Source organism: Halichondria panicea, chromosome 5, assembly GCF_963675165.1.
Source record: "Halichondria panicea chromosome 5, odHalPani1.1, whole genome shotgun sequence".
Classification (NCBI taxonomy): Eukaryota; Metazoa; Porifera; class Demospongiae; order Suberitida; family Halichondriidae; genus Halichondria; species Halichondria panicea.
The window spans coordinates 5132038-5148198 of record NC_087381.1 but is presented as its reverse complement, the minus strand read 5'-3'; the positions used below and the strand labels follow the sequence as shown (position 1 = coordinate 5148198).

General features: G+C 40.1%; 3 protein-coding genes across 4 annotated transcripts; all 3 read left to right on the top strand.

The window, feature by feature from the left end:
- Positions 1 to 567: 567 nt before the first annotated feature.
- LOC135335967 (uncharacterized) lies at positions 568 to 4719 on the top strand. Its single transcript, XM_064531705.1, has 4 exons — positions 568 to 1276; positions 2178 to 2759; positions 2837 to 3178; positions 4345 to 4719. The coding sequence occupies exons 1-4, from the start codon at positions 709 to 711 to the stop codon at positions 4620 to 4622; spliced, it is 1770 nt and encodes a 589-aa protein (XP_064387775.1). The 5' UTR covers positions 568 to 708; the 3' UTR covers positions 4623 to 4719.
- A 3987-nt stretch (positions 4720 to 8706) lies between these two features.
- LOC135336049 (uncharacterized) lies at positions 8707 to 9787 on the top strand. Its single transcript, XM_064531823.1, has 2 exons — positions 8707 to 9338; positions 9525 to 9787. Exons 1-2 carry the CDS (start codon positions 8798 to 8800, stop codon positions 9785 to 9787), a joined length of 804 nt encoding a protein of 267 aa, XP_064387893.1. The 5' UTR covers positions 8707 to 8797.
- Positions 9788 to 9847: 60 nt separating this feature from the next.
- LOC135335983 (adhesion G-protein coupled receptor G6-like) lies at positions 9848 to 15730 on the top strand. Of its 2 annotated transcripts, XM_064531728.1 has the most exons (10): positions 11552 to 11729; positions 12153 to 12382; positions 12642 to 12785; positions 12845 to 12939; positions 13350 to 13836; positions 13893 to 13935; positions 14050 to 14153; positions 14222 to 14343; positions 14404 to 14885; positions 15140 to 15730. In XM_064531728.1, the coding sequence occupies exons 1-9, from the start codon at positions 11678 to 11680 to the stop codon at positions 14711 to 14713; spliced, it is 1587 nt and encodes a 528-aa protein (XP_064387798.1). In that variant the 5' UTR covers positions 11552 to 11677; the 3' UTR covers positions 14714 to 14885; positions 15140 to 15730. The 2 variants fall into 2 exon arrangements, with proteins under 2 accessions (XP_064387799.1, XP_064387798.1); XM_064531729.1 differs by lacking the exons at positions 12642 to 12785; positions 12845 to 12939; positions 13350 to 13836; ... (3 more) ...; positions 14404 to 14885; positions 15140 to 15730 and adding exons at positions 9848 to 10097; positions 10199 to 10537; positions 11215 to 11445 and having other exon boundaries at positions 11527 to 11729; positions 12153 to 12295.
- Positions 15731 to 16161: the final 431 nt, after the last annotated feature.

Here is a 16161-nt window from a genome sequence, read left to right as displayed (position 1 = left end):
ACAACTTACCAGTGTGGTTTGGGAAGCCTAACAATTTCTCTAACAGCCTAAACACCCACTCTCCCTTCATTTTTAATGAGATTCATACTTTTTTTTTACAGGCCTAGCTGGTCTATAAATTGCTAATGAAAGTCGTGAAACATGTTATTAAGTTGGCTTGGCCTAATCAGTACTCCCCTTCAGCCACTTTTTGCTATGAGAACATTCGTTATGCAAAAATTGATTTCCCAAAAATGAACATTGATATCTTTAGACACCTAGATCTATTTAGCCTCGATCTTCGCGGCTGGAATCGAGGCTAAGATCTATTATGCTAAAATTATTCTGAGCATAATTTATCAGGGCCTAGTTGGGTATACAATGTTATGCTAAACAATGCACCAACACACACTTGTACACAGTCATATATCCTTTTGACATTTCACGATATTGAGCCTTGTTTTATGAGAGTACATTTCTGAGGTTAGAGTTTCCTACTTTGTGTGGGTTTGAGGTTAAACTTTCCTTGTGTGTGTGGGTATAATTTTCTTTCTGGTGGCCTAGTTTCCTTATGTGTGTGTGCATGGGTTTGAGGGCATAATTATAGTTTCCTTGTGCTGTGTACATGATTTTCTGAGGGATACTTCCCTATAGTGGCCATCATGCATCACTTTCTGCACTGTCAACATTTTAGTCGCCACATCACTTGTTAACTTAATCAATATATCAATGAAGACTGCTGCTTTCAGTGTGCTGATTACTCTCAGTGCATTGCTCCCTCTACTGACTGCTCAGGGAGTGGACTTGACCTTGCAAAGAGAAGCATCTGGGTCCGATGTAGTCAGAGCAGCAGTGAATAGAATCCAAGCTGTACTCGATTTTGATCGACAACTTCTGAGGCGAATTGCTTTTGTTGAATCGAGAGATGGAACTGACACAGATACGTATCGACCTGGCTACAATGGAGGCATATGGCAGGTGGATGAAGATAAGTTTTTAACCACTCAAGCAAATAGTGCACTGAATGTTGAGAGACATGACGCCATAAGAGAGGCGTTTGACATTGATTGGCCAAGTGTGCAGTGGAGGGATTTGAGGATTCCCCTCTATTCGGGAATAGCAGCGAGACTGTTTCTTTTAAACGTTTCTGATACGGAACCTATTCCGTGTGATATACCAGGACAGGCTGCTTACTGGAAGACACACTACCGAGTCTACCGTGGCATTTATACTTGTAATAAGGCTGACTCGGAGGAGACATTTATCGAATATGTTAACATCTTAGCAAAAAGAAACCGTAAGTCTAGATAATTATAAGCATGCATTCTCTGTGATACACATGCAGCACACATACAAAAGGGCACCCGCTCTAGCTGTTTGATTGGCGAATTGAAGTTAGGAATCTGTATACAGTAGCGTTAATCCGGTCACCCTTGGGGCGCAGTGCAGCTTGGCCGGAATAGCGATCACGAGGTGGCTGTATTTCAGAAAATAGCCGCGGCTAAAAAACGACTTTACCTCGAATCTATAATGGTTCATTTTGCGGTTCTATTTAGATGATAATAAAGGGTATTGAATCATTTTGCTCTCTATTTAAGTGTAATCAAATTTTATCTGCCAAACCACACCCAAAACGTCATATTTGGCTGTACGTTGAAAACCTAGTTTGGGGCAGCAAGTAAATATTATATGGAAAGCAAGCTAGCTATAGCAATCCGTGCCAAACCAAATGGCCGGTATAATTATGGAGATGGCCGTACTCGGAATAGCGAGAGTTTACTGTAGTCTTGTGTGCACAATGTACATGCATGCATGCAGTGTTGATATGCTAAAATTGAATGTGGGTAGCTACATATTGTTGTCATGTATTGTGCCACTATAATACATGTGCTTGAGGACATTGAGAATCTAATCCTGGCTCTACGCCCCTGATGTGTGCCAAATAAATGGCAAGACAGTTTATCTATACTGTCAGAGTCTGACCATAATTATACACCCTGTTTGAACTTTACACTGCATTGGGAAACATGATATGACAATTAATGTATAGTCCTCCGCTATATTACATAGTAAAATTCAGGTTTTTCGAAGCATGATTGCCTGACAGCATGTTAAATTTAGATCTGCAGCATGGCTTTACATGCATGCATGCATAATTATATACTAATCAATGAATGCGCGCGTCTTATCATTTACAGCCTGTCGAGTTGTCAACGACATTGTGATGGTCCTGGAGGAATCTGGAAATGTTGGGGAGGCCAACTTTAACCGGGTGAGAGAATTTGTTATTCAATATGTGGACAGTTTGCAAATCGGACCGAATGACAATCGAGTAGGTGTGATCACATTTGGCACTACTGCCCAGGAGCAATTTAGTCTAGACACCTGCAGCAATGCTACATCCTTGAGAAATGCTGTGGCAGATCTTCCATATAGTCAAGGAGGTACTAACATACCAGATGCTCTCTGTCAACTTCTCCGAGTTTTCTCAACTGAAGGTCGTACGGATCCCAGTGTGTTTAGAGTGGCCATGGTCTTAACTGATGGGCAGTCTACAGTAAACACTAACAACTGTGGCTATTCATCAGTTGCTGAAGCTGCGGCTGCTTTGAGGGCTGCCTCTCCACCTATTAATGTGTTTGCAATCGGAGTCGGGTCAAATGTCCAGAGAAAAGATTTGGTAGCCATTGCCAGTCAAGAGCAGTACATTTTCAGTTCGGCTGACTTCTCACAGTTGTTGTGTATTCAGAGTGTTCAAGAGGAACAGATTTGCAACACAAGTAAGACCCCATTTTGTTTGAGTTCTTAGCATGCTGAGCAAAAATAATGACATTATTACCCAAATCTGTACGTATAGTCGCAGCAACTGTTCCAAGAAACACCACCAACAATGGTGAACTGGAACGTGGGGAGCAAGTCCGATGGGAATTTACCATATCTGAATGTGGCGTGTCATTTAATCTCACTGTACAAGAAGGGGATGTCGTTTTGTATGCGTCAACAGAAACCACAGCACCAAATGAGGCCATTTATCAGTTGAGAATTGAAGTTTCAGCCACATCCAATTCTTTTGAGGCCATAAACATTATTCCTGCATTGGAGGACAATGCTGTCAACTGCAGTTCTGTTGTTAATGTCACTGTGTTTACAACTATTGTCGGTGAAAACGATACCAACATATTTACTGTATCTACCAATGGTAAGCCATAATTATTACTATAATTATAGCTATATACAATATACACACAAAACGTTGAAAAATCACTATAAATTGCACTAATTATGCCTCGGTGCGCATGCGCAAGCGAGGTATAAGGTAGTGTGTTTGTGTGTGTGTGTGTCGATCTGTGTAGACTGCTACAGCTTCTCAAGGATCAATGAAGTGCAAGTAAGAGTTTCTATATATAGGCTTCTAGTCATGTTTTCTTGGATTTTAATTCGTGGAATACCGCACTTATTCGATTTAAAGCCGCGACCCTCCAAATATGCGATACCCTCGATCTTTTCAAATTTTCTGACCTCAAAAAGAAGCAACTGCAGCATTGACAATTATTTTTTTTATGTCGCGTAGATCGAGGTCAAACTACAGCCTCGATTCCAGGCTGCAAGAAACAATCTAGGATATAGTAGAGTAACCTCCAATTATAGATGCCACCCTCTAAATATGCGACACCAGGACTTCAACATAATTTTCAACCTCCAAAAGAAACGACCTCTGGCTGTGGAATTATTTAAATAAGTACGGTAATGCTTCGTTCTCGAGCTTTATGCCTAGTTTTGCTTACTTGGAATGCCATTGCAGCCTTTTCAGAAGAGCACGTAGCCAAACTTGTTTACCGAGTGTTGCTAGTCTACTTAGTAGTTAGTTCTGCACTAGAACGCTAGCTATTGGTAGCTGCAAGAGTGAAAAGAGATTGCACGCGAGCAAAGCTCTGCTGACGGGAACCAAGCCTATCTATACAGTTTTGTTCTGGCCTGTTACGCAATAGCATCATTATTTTTAAGTGGGTGTTAGCCAATAGCGATGAATATCACTTGTGTTGGCCACGCCTTTCAGTCAATCCAGCGTGTGCAAAATTCACGTGGTAAAAGTGGGTGTGATCAAATACTGATTGGAATCTTTGACTTTTGATTTGATACACTCATATGACAATGATAGATTAGTTATTTAATGATAGAATATCTTTTGTTATAGATTTCTGAAGTTAAAACGGCTAGCCATTAAAACTGAAGCATGGAAATGGTGCGCTTGAGTCCATTTTAATATTTCGAGAGGTCATTTTGTATAATTACATAATTATAGGCAATTTCCTTGAGCACAACTAGATCATTATATATTGGCAATGCATTGTCTCTCTTTTATAGATCAGCTTCTAACAGAGGAAGAAGTCACCACTGACACTACTATAAACCCCCCTGAAGTAGAAGTCACAGTAAATGTTGCCGCTGCCATAGTGGTACCAATTGTGGTGATCCTGCTCATCGTAGGCTGTGGTAGTCTAATACTCGTTGTCGGGTGTCGGGTGAGGTGTCGTATAATAAAAAAAAGAAAAAGGTGCAAATGCTATCAATCCGCGCCAATACTGGGAGAAAAAAAGATACGGCTAACTGAGTATACAATACTCGGATACTATAATGAGTGAAAGTAGTTAGCGAACATGAGAGTTTTTTGAGCTGAATATTATTTTAGTCATTTGCATGCTGTTATATTTCTAGCTGCTTGAGTTTTCATATCAATCATATACTGCCCCTTTTTAATTCCTAGCGAAGCAAGGCTCCAATCCAGGGCCGTAAGATGTTTTATGGTGGAGGGCACAAATAGAAATGGGGGCGAACTCCTGGCAAGGCGGCTCTTGCGCTGCCCAGAGGGTGGGTCCGAGAGGGGGGTGTTCCGCCACACCGGAGGCGAAATTTAATTTAGTTGTTAATAGATACATAATTGCAGTACGAAAACCTACCCCCCAGCCCCCTTGGTTATTACGGCCATGTAATCAGGTCACATTGAGGTTTTGGCAGTGCATGGACGTTATATAATGTTGGTGGCGAACACAATAGAACTTATAAATTAGTGGCTCTGCATATCATGGTTGTTGCATTTACGTTATTAAACAGTTTGACTTTAAAGTTGGAGGACGTGTTAGTTAACTTACGGTATTGAGGACACTCAATTTTACACCTCAGAAGCATTATTATTTCTAAGCGTTCTGCTCATATTAATTATAAAGCTGGACAATAATTATTCTTAAATTGACACTTTGATCATTACCTACAATTACAGCATCAGAGGGTATGATGGTTGAGAAGGGTCAAAGGTCAATTGCATTCTAGTTAACGCAAGGAATATATTCTTTTTGTTGAAATGGCCTATAGTGTCGAGAACAGGCTGTTTGTTACAGATAGAACGCCTGGTCAAGTTCCAATGTGGCAATTGGTATACCAGGAATTTCATGGACTGGTACTGGTACTGGTAATTAACAACCATAACGGGTCATGAATATCATTATGATATAAACATTCCATGGAATGGTACGGAAGCCCATAGGGGCCATTCAGTTCCACTCTAAGATCCCACTCTAGAATGCACTTCCACTCTGACTGTAGCAAGGGCTACTGAAATTCAGCCGTTATAATTATAGCTACACATCTTTGAGATTACAAAACTGACCCCCCCCACACATAATTATAGTGTATTAAAAGAGTGTGCATGGGAGTATAGTGTCCTCAATGCAAGATAAAGTCCCGCCCACCAGCTCTGCCCTCTCTGATGTTCAACCAGAGTGGAGCCTGGAGGTATATGTCAAGACTGCAAAGGTCAAATTGACATCATCTGGTCTGTACATGTTCAGGCACTTGGTAACAGAACTGGTAGCTATGAACATTAAAACTGCAGTTAGAAATTTAGCGTTTATTGATGATTTGTAACATTTATATCAATTTGTGCATGTGTTGGAGACAGATCATTAGCATTCGTGTCCCCAATGCTGTCACCGTATAACAGTGGTTGTTTGATTGTGTCCTAAATATGTTTCAGAATAATTATTACAAGCAGTAGCTGTTGGGGATTAACTATCCCAAGCCGAGTTTTCACTTTTATAACGGTTAGGCAAACAACGTTGTTCACCTAACGGTACCGTTATAAAAGCTAAAACTCGGCCTGGGATCGAGGCTAGGGATTAACAAGATAAAAAACACAGGCCTGTAAGAATACCCATGCACTCTCAAAATATTAACAAGTTTCTCAACTTCACTATAGCCATTTTTCACACTGGATGGAGACAATAACACAATGGAATTTCAGAATGGAATTTCAGAATGGAAGTGCATTCTAGAGTGGAATTGCAGAGTGGAAGTGCATTCTAGAGTGGAATCTTAGAGTGGAACTGAATGGCCCCTATGGGCTTCCGTAGAATGGCTTATCAGATGAGATCCGACCGGCATTTATTATATTGCAGAAAGAGTGGCCAGATTTTGTAGCCATCAAAAGGCTCTTTGTAAGCTATTTTCTTCAAGTTCACAAACCACGCTCATTGACCTTTATCTTTGCTTAGTTGTCCAGTATAGCATCATCCGTGCTGTCAATTGCGTATCTTAGTCTGTATGCTTAGCCTTATATATAGCGCTATATATTTATGCCTCGAGGCGTAGCCGCACGAGGGATACGGTAAAGCTGACTGTGTGTGTGTGTGTGTGTGTGTGTGTGTGTGTCTGTGTGTGTGTGTGTCTGTTCCAGCTGTAACTGCTCAACGGTTGCAATGCGACGAAAACTAACAGCTTCTATAGGCTTCTAGCCACGTTCTCTTGGATTTTGATTCGTGGATTAGCAAACTAAAGCTTCTTTCTCGAGTTATGGCTAGTTTGACTCACATTGAAGGCTGTTGCAGTCTCTTCAGAATCTTTCATAGCATCATCTGTCCGCACATACTTTCTATTCAACATATGAGTTAGCCTTGCACTAAAGCGCTAGCTTTTTGTTAGCTACAAGACTCAGAAAATATCTGTTAAAACAGCTAGCTAGCTAGCAGTAGCCATTGATCTGTTTGGACACACCCTTTATTATTCCTGTGGATGTAATGCGCATGCGCGCTCATTCCCCACGTGTGAGAAACCAAGATCCAGATCCAGATCCTCCTGGCAGAATCATCTTTGTCTTGAGGGCCTGGTAAGCCACAAAACACTACCATATAACAATATAGATAACAATATGCATGTACACAGGTCTGATATTATATACACTGAACTACAGATCCTGGAAGAATCAATTTTCTTCTTTCTTGAGGTCCTGGTAAGCCACATAATACAATAAATAACAACAATAGATGCATATAAATAAGTCTTTTCTTCTCAGTGACTTTATATAGGTAAGCTAACTTTAATATAAAATTCATTATAGAAACTAATATAACAGTCTAATACTTTTGAGCGAAAGCAAAAACATGGCGAGAGGCATTAGCACAGCGCCAGCTTGAACACTAGTATAAACCAGTTTTAGGCCTCGTCCAATGGTCACTATGGGATATTGAGATCCTCAGACCGCTAGTATATATATAGCGCCCTCGCTACGTTCGGGTATGTAATTTAAAGTATGTCGATGCTTTAATTGGATATAAAAATCCCCAAATCCCTTAATTATAGACTCATTGTTGGTGTATTGTTTGGGTGCAATAATATTAACCCAAACCACGTATATACTGATTAAACAATGCAGCAACACACACTTGTACACATAATCCTTTTGACATGTGGTTGATGTAGTGCATGTCCATGCATGTGATTAAGAAGCCCTCAGCTACTCGTAGAACCCTCTCTACACACAGGATACTATAAATCAGTGCTTCTAAATCTCATGGACACCTCCAAAACAGTAATTATGCTTACCTTCTACTAGTACAGCCTTACAAATAAGAAGCTTAGTAGAGCATTCACTCCCGTGCGTTGAACTTGCAGCGGAAAAACGAGATAACTGCTTTTTACCGTAATGACCTTAACATTATGGGGAATTGTGAATTGATGAATATCTACAATTTACATCGATCAGACTTAGTTTTTTTTTTGTTTTCAAAGATTTCCTCAACTATATAAGTATTTTCAACCTATACTGTCTCATTAGCAGCTAGAGTAGTCCATGCATGAAAGTGTCTAGTTCGCTCAAACAGCTCATTAATATTGTGTCCACACACACCAATCACCCTACCCCTGCATGCTGCGCACGGGGTAACTATAATTATGTACTATTATAAGGCATCCCTAGCTCGGATCACACTTACATCTACTATATCAATGGAAGCATGTGTCTATGGTGGAAGTTACAACGACCACGACTGACTTAATTTCTTCCTGCAGTGCATTACCAGGGGATGTTTGAACTGGCATGCAGTGCATAGAGTACAGGAAGTGAGGGTATTACTTGGAAGTGAATGATTACAGATAGTTTCAAATTATGAATGGTAATAACAAAAAAAATATAATAATATAAAAATACATGTTTGTTGCATATTGACTCCTGAGATCAAAAGAAACACTGTGCCAATGTCTGCCATATGGCACAGTTCAGACGGTACGTGCTGTGCCACTACTGAGCCAATATATCCCATGTGGCACTGGTGCATGTGTCACAACTATTACATACTGTTATAGTGCTTCCATACATTTCCCTCTTGGCAGCTGTTTCATTATTATTGGCTGGGAGACAACCATTTACTACGTGGAAGTTACACCTAACCACGACTGAATCATTCTCAGAAAGAACACTATCCATGATTATAGTCTATATAATTATACACATGGATAAGATCCTATAAATTCAACTTTAATCAACTCAATGAAGGCTGCTACTTTTAGTGTGCTGATTACATTGCTCCCTCTACTGACAGCTCAGGGAGTGGACTTGACCTTGCAAAGAGAAGCATCTGGGTCCGATGTTGTCAGAGCAGCAGTGAATAGAATCCAAACTGTGCTTGATTTTGATCGACAACTTCTCAGGCGAATTGCTTTTGTTGAATCGAGAGATGGAATTGACACGGATACGTATCGACCTGGCTACAATGGAGGCATATGGCAGGTGGATGAAGATAAGTTTTTAACCACTCAAGCAAATAGTGCACTGAATGATGAGAGACATGACGCCATAAGAGAGGCGTTTGACATTGATTGGCCAAGTGTACAGTGGAGGGATTTGCGGATTCCCCTCTATTCGGGAATAGCAGCGAGACTGTTTCTTTTAATTTCTGATACGGAACCTATTCCGTGTGATATACCAGGACAGGCTGCTTACTACAACCGAGTCTACTGTGGCTTGACATGTAACGAAACAGAGCAGCACTTTATCGAGAATGTTAACATAATCTCGGCAAACAGAAACTGTAAGTCCTTAATACAGGTTTAAACCGCAAATTGATAAACGTATTATGCCAAAATACGATTTGTACAATCATGCATGTACAATTATACATAGTTTAATATCCATGGTATTGTATAATTATATATATTGTAAGTTCAATGTTTTATTTAATAGAAGAATGACTGCACTATAATATCCTGATTTACAGTTAATAGCGACATTGTGATGGTCTTGGATGAATCTGGCAATATTGGGAAGACCAACTTTAACCTGGTGAAACAATTTGCTGCACAGTATGTGGGTAGTTTGCAAATCGGACCGAATGACAATCGAGTAGGTGTGATCACATTTGGCAGTCATGCCCGGGAGCAATTTAGTCTAGACACCCACAGCAACGCTACATCCTTGAGAAATGCTGTAACAGATCTTCCTCATGCTGGGGGAAACATCAACATACAAGATGCTCTCTGAAAACTTCTCCGAGTTTTCTCAACTGAAGGTCGTACAGATCCCAGTGTGTTTAGAGTAGCCATGGTCTTAACTGATGGGCGGTCTACAGTATACGATAACAACTGTAGCTATTCATCGGTTGCTGAAGCTGCGGCTGATGTGAGGGCTGCCTCTCCACCTATTAATGTGTTTGCAATTGGAGTCGGGAAAGATGTTCGGAATGAAGATTTGGTAGCCATTGCCAGTCAAGAACGGTATATTGTCCGTATTGATAACTTCTCACAGCTGCCATGTGTTCAAAGTTATCTAGAGGGACAATTCTGCAACATAAGTAAGATCATTCGTTCATAAATAATTATTGTTACATAAGCCCCGTATGGAGTTCTTATAAACAAGAAGTATTATAATTATAATGTCATTCCATTTCTGTAGCAACAACTGTGCCAAGTAACACCACCAACAATGGTGAACTGGATCGTGGGGAGTTAGTCCGATGGAAATTCACTATTTCTGAATGTGGCATGTCATTTAATCTCACTGTACAAGAAGGGGAAGTCGTTTTGTACGCGTCAACAGAAATCACAGTGCCAAATGAGGCCATTTATCAGTGGAGAATTGAAGTTTCAGCCACATCCAATTCTTTTGAGGTCGTAAACATTATTCCTGCATTGGAGGACAATGCTGTCAACTGCAGTTCTGTTACTAATGTCACTGTGTTTACAACTATTGTCGGTATAAACGTTACCAACATGTTCACTGTATCTACCAATGGTAAGCCCTAGCTCAATGCACTTATATACAAAGTAGTCTCCCCGGCCCTGCATGTTTATATGTTTTTGTTGCCCAGTGAGTGGGCAGATCAAAGCAATCCATTGCTCTGTATATGGCATCACTATACCACCATGCAGAACATAGGTTTCAAAAGACCTCTAATTTTGACTAATGCCACACCATCCCACCCAATAACCCAATTGGTCCTTTTTATAGAATCTACCTTTTGTACTAGTTGTGGGAAGCAAAACTAATGATTTATGATGGAATTCAGCAAAACTAGTGAGATCACTCAAAACACATGAGAGAAAAACTTGCCCAATCAGAAAAGTTTGACGTCATTGGACAAGTTAGTTATTGCAGGCGCCCTTGTGCAACATGCCAAATAACTAGATAACTTATAATCCGCACTTGTGCTTGGCAATAACTATAATCATAGAATGAGAGAAGAAGTATTACCATTTCATTTTCATGCTTCTATTTGAGCTGCTTTTATTTAGCTGTGGTGATGGCCTATAGTTGATGAGATCAGTCAGAGGTAAAGTATGTTGGATTGTGGTCTGCCACAACATGTTCACCTGTAGTTGTTGAGTTAGCACCACAGCACTGCATGTGATTCTTTCTAACTATGGACGATATGCTTGTCAATTGGTTAATTTTATCACCGCCTTCCTCAGCCCCACAGACTCAGTGTCCTCCTCTACCGGCCATTCTCAATGGATTCATCACCTACGCTCCTGACAACACACCTGACTATGATCTGGGAACTGTGGCTACTTACGCCTGTGACATTGGGTTTGTTCTAGACCTCTCCCTAGGAGGATCTGAGATTAAAACTTGTGCGGACAATAATAGACTGGATACTATTGGAGTGTTTGATAACCTTAACCAAACTCCAAGATGTACCCGTGAGTTAGATATCTCCTATAAAATATACCCTATTTTGCAATGTACACTATTTTATTGCAAATCTTCCATCTGTATTACAGCCATTGAGTGCCCTCCTCTACTGGACATTCCTAATGGCACGATCTCCTACTCTCCTGACGTCAGCCCTAATTTTGATCTGGGAACTAATGCAACCTACACTTGTGACGATGGATTCTATATCATGGATATCACTGAGGCACGAGTTTGTATATGGATGAAAATGCTATGGGAGTGTGGAGTGGTCAGAAGCCTCTTTGTGTCGGTACGTTAATGCATACTTTAAATATACCGAGGTAGTACATGTCTCAGACTTAACGAAATTACAGCCATGTATGCATGGAATTTAAGCATAAGTCTTGCAATGCATGACATATATAAATTATACATGCATGTATACATGAATGTTTAATAAAGATATTTTAGCAGAGCAATAATTATAGAGACATTGCATGTGTCTATTGTGCACGACCTTAATTTGTATTTGAACGTCCATGCATGCATACTCTGTTTTTGTTGCTTAGTAAACAAAGTCATGCATTTCATCCAGCTATCAATTGAGATGCTGATGATTTGACTACCTAACTCTTATCTGCAAAGGAATTAACCGTAGCTACATAATTATGCTTAACAAATCATTCTCTCTTCTATAAAACTTATAATTACAATGCACAAAATTATGTTTCAGCTGGCTGTGTAGCGGGTATACACCAGGATCATTCTTGGCCCAACACGGCACTAGGGTCTATTGCGCTGTCTCCTTGTCCATGTGCTGAATTGGGTGTGTTCGCAGGGAATGTCAGCAGACAGTGCTCTGGGTCAATCAGTGAGGGAGGTATGTGGAAGGATGAGCTTGACCTCAGCAGCTGTGAGACTACACTTTCAGACATATCCCGGGAATTGTGTCAGATTGCACTAGTAAGTGGTTTGAATAAGTGTATAGTATAACATCTGTGTCATGTTTGTTATAGCCAGCTATAGGATTTAGCCACTTTAATTAATGTACTGAAAAATCATGGAGTATAGCAAGTCCATCGCAGTAAGAAATATATATAGTGTCCCTTAGTCAGTGTACTCGCTTAAAGTGAAACAAATGCTTGGCCCGGTGCCCCACCACCCAAGGTTTTACTCGTATCTGGATGGTAAACGTTGCTGTAAATAAGAATAATTATTATAGGCACTCTCATCAAATAAGACAACTCAAGCATCCAATCAGATTGCCAATATCACATCTAAGCCACAAAATCTGACTACAAATCAAATCGCCATGGTTACTTCAATAGTAGAGCAACTAACAGGAGAAGCTACTGTCAACCAAGAGGTAAACATTGTTACTTGAAGTCAAAATTAATTTTAATGACTCTTCACATGTCCATGCAGGTGAGGGACAACTATCTTCAAACAATCAACAATATTCAGCTAGCCAATGCTGAAGCCATCTATCAGAGCCAGTTGGCAATGAATTCATCAACAAGGTATCACATATATATATATATACAGCAGATTTAGGGGGATATACGAAGGTGAACATGACGCATGAGAAGTGATCATTGGAGCTTTACCTGCAGTTCAAGCAGAAAGTGGTAACCACGTGCACAAAATTCATATCCACGAAGACAGAACTGACTACAAACTTAACCTTCCGGAAATTACCCGCTATAATTTTACGATAAATTATTGCAAGCTTGAGCAACTCCAAATGCTTGCCGCTCATATACATGCACTTGCTCTTAAAAGTCCTTGGTCTTTCCCAAATGATCGCTGCTATAATAAGTATATTGTACCATGCATGCAGTAGTGGTTTTTGCACTATGTCAACACATAATAACTTTATAACGTTATACAATAGTTGTGAGCATTAATGTATCTTATTTTACTGGCATAGGATTCTTGCAAGCCTCGATTCATTTCTGGACAATCTCAATATTTCAACTGTTTCCAGAAACTCCACAAGCAATCGGACTGTTTTCAGTTTCGAAACATTTGCTATCACAGTGCAAGATGTATACCCTGGCAGTTTCCAGGGCCAGGCGTTTGTTGTTGATTTAGGACCTGTCGAAGAGGCAATTAAAAATACTGGCGTTATTGACCAAGATGCTCTGAAATGTAATGGTGGTAAAGGTAATACAGCTGACAAAAACTCAACAGCTTCTCTGCATTTAAGCTCATCAATTCTTGAGGATCACCCAGCAACAAATCGTACCTCGCTTACGCAGAGATTAAGTTACTCTGTTTTCTTGTCTGGTGTGCTTTTCCTTCCTGAGAACAGAAGTACTGATCAGGTGGGATCTATTGTGGTGGCTGCAAGACTAGCTTGTCTGCAGACCAACAAGACAGTACCAGTACGAACTAACTTTCTGATCAGGACGAAGGTAATTATAAGAAACTTGAATCTTAATAGCTACTTAATAAGTTACTTTGCCTACAGGATAATATCAACAGCAGCAGTTGTGCTGTGTTTAACACTCAAGGTTAGCGACTAGAATAATTGAGGACACTTTTACTATTATGAATCATCATGGTGAAATAGCTTTAGTATAAGCTCACAAACAAAAAGTATACTGTCATAATGCCGACTATTTCAGATCGGTTTGGAGCTTGGGACACTGCTGGATGTATAGAGATAACCAGTTCCAATGGGAGAAAAGATTGCGAGTGCAGACAATTGGGCCACTTTGGAATACTCTTTGTAAGTTTATATCTGCATGGCAACGAAATGAATGAAATCACAACCTTTTATGCACCTCACGGTTACAGGATTTGAATCCAACTTCATTGCCTGAAAATCTTGCAATTGTTTTGAGCACCATCACATACGTTGGCCTGGGCTTGTCTGTAGTTTGTCTTCTGGTGTTCATGTTTACCATTTTTATCAGCAAGTAAGTGGAAGCCTGATTACACCAACTTATATAAGCTTGACATTTCTATTTCCTTCACAGGAAGCTACTCGCTGATAAGCAGAATCAAATCCTCATCAACATTAGTATTTCCTTGATATGCCTGTACCTCACCTTCCTCATTGGAGGATTCACTGTTGGTGTCCCACCTCTCTGTGGGCTCATGTCTGCCCTCCTGCAGTACTTCTTCCTAGTGTTCTTCTCCTGGATGGCTGTAGAAGCTGTCTGGCTCTATATCAAACTGGTAGTGGTAATGGGATCTGATTCCCTCACCTCCAAGTTCATGCTGAAGGCTGGACTCCCAGCTTGGTATAAGCACTCACTCCAGTGTGTGTTTATTATATTTTATTAGTATGCATGCATGCATGTAATTAAGGGATAATTCTACAATTGAACGCAATGTCGTGCATGTGCTTCTTGACTGTATAGTGATGATGATTTACCACTCCACATGCAGTACTCCCCTTTGTGATTGTAGCCATAAGTGCGGGGGCAGGCCACCAGCACTACAGCAACCCATACTAGTAAGTGCGGAATTGGTGAAGTGAATCGGTATAATTATGGATAGAATTAACTTTGCCGATTTTTTAAATCTCAGTAAAAAAAGATGGGTCTGGGGAAGTCTATATAGCACACTTTAAGTACTGGATCCTATATGAGCTTTGTGTATAGTTGATTAATTATCATAATGTATAGTCTCAATACTGGAATATTAGGGCATGCATAATTATGATACACCCCGTCATTAATTCACATACACACATCATTATTCATTTAGCTGTCGTCCTACTGAATGGCCTTTCTAGTTCGGATTCATTCTTCCTTTTGTCATCATCTACGTACTCAACTGGATTGTGTTTGTTGCCATCATTGTATCCATTTGCAAGCATTCTGCCAATAGAAACCTCTCATTACAAAAAGAAACCTCCCAAAGTCAACAGTTTAGCAATTTTAAGAAGAACTTGACTATTGCAATGTGCCTATCAGTTGTACTTGGCCTGGGTTGGGGCCTTGGACTAGCATCAACAAGCTCTGGTCTGCTGGAGCTGTCATTTCCGTTCCAAGTGATATTCTCGATCTTTGTGGGCTCTCAAGGTGTGCTTATCTTCTATTTTTATGGCCTTCGAAGTACTGATTTTTGCCAGACGTGGATAAAACTCTTTAATTGCTCTAAATCTAACACTGATAACTTTGTGTCTTTTGAGAAAGGAAGTACTACTCAACGTACGGTTTCTGGCACTGCAGTAGAGGAGTTATCGAGCATGTCAAACACATTGCCGAGAAAACAGTACGCCCAACACAATGAAGAAAAAGAACTATAGGAACACGAGATAAAACAATAGTTGCATCACTTACTTGTTTGTTCCTATCCTTTTATGTGTATAATCTGATTGTGAATGTTGAGACGGTCAGTACGTTTATACTGTATATAGCAGGAAATTTTCGCTATTTAGTCAGTAGAAATATTTATGGGTTCTAATATTGCGTTTCAATCCCAGAAAACTACACCCACCAATAGCTTTGCATGCATGTGAAATACCGGTGCATGGGAGTTTAATTTTTGCGTTAACTGCTTTGCTTGAAAAGGCACCGCACACACATTTCCCGCTATGCCGTAGCATTATAGTGAAAACGTCGCATGCACTAAACATTAATTTTAGCCAATAACATGAGCTAGGTTTCTATCTATTATATAGATCTAGTGTATATAGTCGAAAACTCTGATTGACCTTTGTATTTGTATTATATTTTGCTGAGCTATATTCAATCATCTAAACTGGTAAATTCTTCTAGTGAATG

Bases quoted from the DNA above. Each gene is read 5' to 3' on its own strand.
- LOC135335967 (XM_064531705.1), top strand. From the start codon at position 709: ATGAAGACTGCTGCTTTCAGTGTGCTGATTACTCTCAGTGCATTGCTC. The intron at 1,277-2,177 runs GTAAGTCTAGAT...TATCATTTACAG, and splicing joins CATCTTAGCAAAAAGAAACC to CCTGTCGAGTTGTCAACGAC. The intron at 2,760-2,836 runs GTAAGACCCCAT...CTGTACGTATAG, and splicing joins GGAACAGATTTGCAACACAA to TCGCAGCAACTGTTCCAAGA.
- LOC135336049 (XM_064531823.1), top strand. From the start codon at position 8,798: ATGAAGGCTGCTACTTTTAGTGTGCTGATTACATTGCTCCCTCTACTG. The intron at 9,339-9,524 runs GTAAGTCCTTAA...CCTGATTTACAG, and splicing joins AATCTCGGCAAACAGAAACT to TTAATAGCGACATTGTGATG.
- LOC135335983 (XM_064531728.1), top strand. From the start codon at position 11,678: ATGGATGAAAATGCTATGGGAGTGTGGAGTGGTCAGAAGCCTCTTTGT. The intron at 12,383-12,641 runs GTAAGTGGTTTG...TAATTATTATAG, and splicing joins AATTGTGTCAGATTGCACTA to GCACTCTCATCAAATAAGAC. The intron at 14,344-14,403 runs GTAAGTGGAAGC...TTTCCTTCACAG, and splicing joins TTTACCATTTTTATCAGCAA to GAAGCTACTCGCTGATAAGC.